General features: G+C 37.3%; 1 protein-coding gene across 1 annotated transcript; it reads right to left on the reverse strand.

The window, feature by feature from the left end:
• Nucleotides 1-3,685: 3,685 nt before the first annotated feature.
• Nucleotides 3,686-4,307, reverse strand: LOC117210648 (cancer-related regulator of actin dynamics homolog). Its single transcript, XM_033453860.1, has 2 exons — nucleotides 3,810-4,307; nucleotides 3,686-3,706 (listed from the first exon to the last, which is right to left on the reverse strand). Exons 1-2 carry the CDS (start codon nucleotides 4,305-4,307, stop codon nucleotides 3,686-3,688), a joined length of 519 nt encoding a protein of 172 aa, XP_033309751.1.
• Between the last annotated feature and the right edge of the window lie 1,173 nt (nucleotides 4,308-5,480).

The raw sequence follows: 5,480 nt of genomic DNA on the forward strand, positions 1-5,480 counted from the left end.
GTAAACACTCAAAAGATACCAACAATAAGAATACTAAACAAAGGAGAAACATACGCTATAAACAGGGCAGTAGACCAACAGAGCCCAAATAAACCAACAAGTGAAGTACAGGATTGCTCAAATACAAACGAAATAGAGATGGAAATAATACAAAAAGACAACAAAAAGAGCAATACCAACAAGGATCTACTACAACATAACGAAAACTGGAAGACTGTAACTCCCAGCAAAAAAAGAAAAATAAATACAAACACAAATGATAGGAGGACTACAGAAACAGAAAGACAACAAAGGCTACAAGAAATTCCTACACAAAACTCCTTCAGCTCACTGACAGAAGAGATAGACTCAGACCCTACAGAAAAACCAAGAACACACACCCCCAAGCCACCACCAATCTACATAGACGCTAAAATAATAGACCCCTTCATTGAACTGCTAAACAGCACGGCAGGAAAAAAAATTACACCATTAAACAGCTCAAACTGGATCAGGTAAAAGTACAAACTAATACCCCAGAAACCTATAGGAAAGTGACAAAAGCGCTAAAGGAAAAAAACGCTGGGTATCATACTTACCAACCCAAATCTGACAAAAGCTACAAAGCAGTAATCAGAGGTATACACCCTAAAACAAATACAAACAAAATATGCGAAGAATTGGCCAAGATCGGACACCAGGTAAGAACGATCAACAATATAACCAGATTTGATACTAAGCAAACACTACCGTTATTTGTAATAGAGCTTGAACCAAAAAGTAACAACAAAGAAATATTTGAAATTAAAAAAATCTTAATACATGCGGTGTCAACAATATGGACACACAAAAAACTACTGCAACAGAAACCCGGCGTGTGTCAAATGCGCAGGAAGCACCTAACAGTGAACTGCCCACACACGGGAAAAATAAACGACGTAAAATGTCACAATTGCGGTGGAAATCATCCAGCCAGCTACAAAGGCTGCGTAGTCAGAAAACAACTACAAAACAAACGTTTCCCGCCGATTCGAAACAGGACACACAACAATTTCCATACGCAACAGGACAACACAGAATCTATGTCAACACCAAACACACAGCATGTAATGAACAATAACCACACTAACACCAACACCGTTAGAAGCCGAAGCTACGCGCAAGTAGTCAACCGGTCGTCACCCTTAGACAATCAAGAAAAGAACAACCACAGCAACGACACTACAGAAATCAAAGAGTTAATAAAACATTCCATAAAAAACACCGAAATATTCACAAAAATGATAAGCGAACAAAACGAACTCCTCAGACAGCAAACACAGCAAATAACAGTCATGCTACAATTACTTACTAACATGATGAGCAAAAAATAAAAATAGACGCGCTTAAAATAGCAGCCTGGAACTCTAACGGCCTACAACAAAGGGCCCTAGAAACTAAAACATTCCTGTACAGCAATAAAATCGACATACTACTCGTCTCAGAAACACACCTCACAATAAAAAGCTACATAAAAATACCACACTACACCATATACGACACCAAGCATCCCTCAGGGAAAGCACACGGAGAGACGGCAGTAGTAATAAAAAACGACATTAAACATCACCTACACAGCCAGAACAGTAAGGAACAGTAAGAACAGTAAGAACAGTAAACAAGCAACCACCGTTACCGTACAGACTAACAGCAACCAACTGCAGTTGTCAGCAGTATACGTACCGCCGCGACACAAAATCACAACGCAAATGTGGGAAGACTACTTCCGACACTTAGGTGACAAGCATATTGCAGCGGGAGACTATAACTCAAAGCACACACTATGGGGATCAAGAATCACCATACCTCGAGGCAGAAGCTTGGAAAAATACATCAGAAATTATAACCTCAATATATTATCCACAGGAAGACCGACATACTGGCCGACAGACCTGAGCAAAATACCTGACCTGCTAGACTTTGCAGTTACAAAGGGACTAAACGCAAATAAACTAAACATAGCACCCAGCCTCGAGCTTAGCTCCGACCATACGCCCATAATAATTACATACAGAAACAAACCAATATTTTACAGCAGCACAGAGAAGCTATGCAATAAAACCACCAAATGGCAAACATTCAAAGAAATAATAGAGAGCAAAATCAGCTGCAACATCCCACTGAAAACACCTGAACACATCGATCAAGCAGTAACAACACTCACAGAAACTATCCAAGAAGCAGCAAGGGCAACCACTATACCTGAAACAACCAACAGACAAACAAAAACAGTTCCACTAGACATCCTCGAAAAAATTAGAGAAAAAAGAAAAGCGAAAGCAAAATGGCAAAAACACAGAACAAAAGAAAACAAAAAACACCTAAACAAACTTACAAAAGAAACAAAAAACAAAATAGAAGAGCACAACAACAACGAGTTCACAAAGTTCATCGAGTCACTATCTGCTCACGAGAACTACAACTACTCCCTATGGAAAGCCACAAAAATAATAAAGAAGACAACAAAAATGGTACTAGCAATCAGAAGAACAGACAACACATGGGCAAGAAGCAACGAAGAGCAAGCTGAAGAATTTTCCAACCACCTATGCAACACATTCACCCCACACAACATCAACAACAGCAACCACAATAGTCATACGGACGAGGACGCGCTAACTACTAGTACACCAACTGACAATCACTATACCATACCCAAAGCAACAACACAAGAAATCAGAAACATAATCGAGAAAACAAAAAACAATAAAGCACCAGGAATCGACCTAATTAACGGCAAAATCTTGAAAAACCTTCCGCCAAAAGCGATAAGACAAATCACAATAATAGTAAACGCGATACTAAGAATACAATACTTTCCAAAAGCTTGGAAACTGGCACAAATCATAATGATACCCAACCCAGGCAAGGACCCACACGAAACCAAATCCTACCGACCAATCTCACTACTTCCGGTGTTCTCCAAGATACTAGAGAAAATAATCTATGACCGGATAAAACCAATAATAGAGAAGAACCAGTTAATACCGGATCACCAATTCGTATTCAGAAACAAACACTCCACAATAGAACAAACGCACAGACTCGTCAATGAAATCCTACAGGCGCTGGAAACAAAACAATACTGTACAGCCCTCTTTATGGACATAGAGAAAGCATTTGACAAAATAAATCACGAAAGCCTACTACAATCAATCAGGAAACAATTCCCGGGGCAGATATACCAACTAATCAAATCATACCTAAGCAGCAGAAGCTTCATAGTAAAAATCAAAAACACACACTCGGAAGCTAAAGAAATCAAGGCAGGAGTTCCGCAAGGAAGCGTCCTAGGACCAATTTTATACGCATTATACACGGCCAACATACCAACAACTACCAATAGCAAAATACTGACATTCGCGCGCGACACAGCGGTACTAGTCAGCCACACTAACCCTGTAACAGCAGTCACATTAGCAGCGACATTGTTTTGCTCGGAGTTTATTACACCTTGCAATACCTGTGACCTAACGGTCATGATACTCCGAAACAAAACAACAATAAGATTTGAATTTATCCTGCTCGCGTGCCGCTACAGACTAAAAAGGAAGCACCCAACAGATCTCACAAAGGACATAACCTAACATACAAACACTCACCACACTAAAGAAATAAATCAATCAAATTCGAAGATGGTATCCCACTGGGGGTAGCCATCCACATGCTATATTGCTATATCACTAAGCTATAATATTTTACCAAATGTCCTACTGGACAAATTGTAAAATGTAAATAAATAAATAATAAGAAAAAAGAAAACTGGCTATTCTTTTTATTTGTTGCTGTACCTCCCTTTCTTTTCTTATCAGATCGTCATCTATGTATCTTCTCTTTTCCAATTTGCTTTTCTCCTTCATTACCCTTATTTTTTCCTCCATTGATTTCATCATCGCCACTATTATTGTGTTTTTGTCCCCCACTCTTATCCTATGTGTTCTTTCTATTTCTGCCCCTATTTTCATTTTTTCTCTTATGAACTCCTTTACTGTCCCTTCATTGCTTCCTTCGTTCCAGTCTACTCCTTTGATTACTATGTTCCTTCTTCTTTTCTCTCCTTCTGCTCTGTCCTTCTCCTCCTCGATTCTTCTAATTCTGCCCAATAGTTCCTTCATTTCCCTTTCCCACCCTTCTCTCCCTCTGGCTCTCTCTGTCTCACTACTTGCCCCTTCCTCTTTCATTTCCTTCTTCATCTCCTCCACTTGCTTTTCGAATATCCCTTTTATTTCCTTTATCATTGCCCCGAATCCTCTTTCCATTTTCTCTATTTTTTCTATCATTACCTCCATTTCTCTCTCCCTGGCTGGTGTCTCCTTTTCTGACAAGCTGTATTTATCCAATGTTAGAAAAAAAAACATGTGTTAAAACAATTAAGTTAAAAAGTTGAAGTTTATGGTGGGTCCTTAGGTTTATTGAGGGTCGGAATGACGGTATGTGGACCGTAGATTGCCAGGCAATGAAGGACGTCGCACGGACCATCTCACGCGACATAACAGAGTTATTCTAAAGAAACGGAAATTTTTTGTGGCTCTCATTTTTTAACATTCTCAAAAATCTTAAATTATATTGTTAACATGATAGAGAAAGATAAAAACTGTAACTTCATAGGCAAATTATAAAGAACTATTAATTTAATTTATTTATATCCGTAAACTACTTTTTATAGATGAAATTCTCAGCCTCCCGCTAATCAAAATTACAAAATTTAGTTTACAACCCATGCTCAATGAAGGAATTTGAAGTTATTTACTAATTTTTCTACTTTATATATATTTTACAATAGGCATATTTATCATTCACATTTATTTTCACTTTAATCGACTTTGTTTTATTGACAAAAAACATTTAGACTCTTTTCAATCCCCCGTCTGTGAAAATATTTCTAAAAAATTCATGTCTGTGGTATTAACAGAGAGAAAAACGCCCATTGTTCTAGTTGTTCCACGGTACATACTGCACCACGCGACCAAATGCTAAAGGTGCTCCACGCTAGCATATGCAAGAACTTATTTCGTTTCATAACAAATGAGATATACTCGCTGTGGTTCTACGCTACAAGAGTCTATTTCATTGCACAGTTCTACGGAAAATTTTCATACTTTTTTATCTGAAATAGACAAGTATAAGAATAATAAAATCGCGCAATAATTAAATTTAGTTGCCTCAGAAAGAGAAATTAATTGTTTATTATATTATTTTTTAGGGGAAAAAAGAAAATCTTTCCTTTTAAATGATAATGGATCAATGAAAAGATGCTCAATGATGATCAATGATTTTTTTTTTATATATATATATTTGACATGAAATTTATTTTCCTCGCGATAACGTTTTTGTTATAATAAAACCTAAATTTCATTTTAATATAGTAGCTGACAGATTGCAAATAATGTTTCTGTTGATGTTGTAACTGTTCTGTATGCGTGTTTATTTATAAAAACGATAAAAAAAGAGGAACAAATTAA

The sequence above is a fragment of the Bombus bifarius genome, unplaced genomic scaffold, assembly GCF_011952205.1.
Source record: "Bombus bifarius isolate JDL3187 unplaced genomic scaffold, Bbif_JDL3187 scf7180000008208, whole genome shotgun sequence".
Lineage (NCBI taxonomy): Eukaryota > Metazoa > Arthropoda > Insecta > Hymenoptera > Apidae > Bombus > Bombus bifarius.

Excerpts from the sequence above, each read along its gene's own strand:
- LOC117210648 (XM_033453860.1), bottom strand. The coding sequence starts at position 4,307 with ATGGAGGTAATGATAGAAAAAATAGAGAAAATGGAAAGAGGATTCGGG. Across the intron at positions 3,707-3,809 it reads TGATAAGAAAAGAAAGGGAG|CTTAGTGATATAGCAATATA; the intron begins GTACAGCAACAA and ends AAAATATTATAG.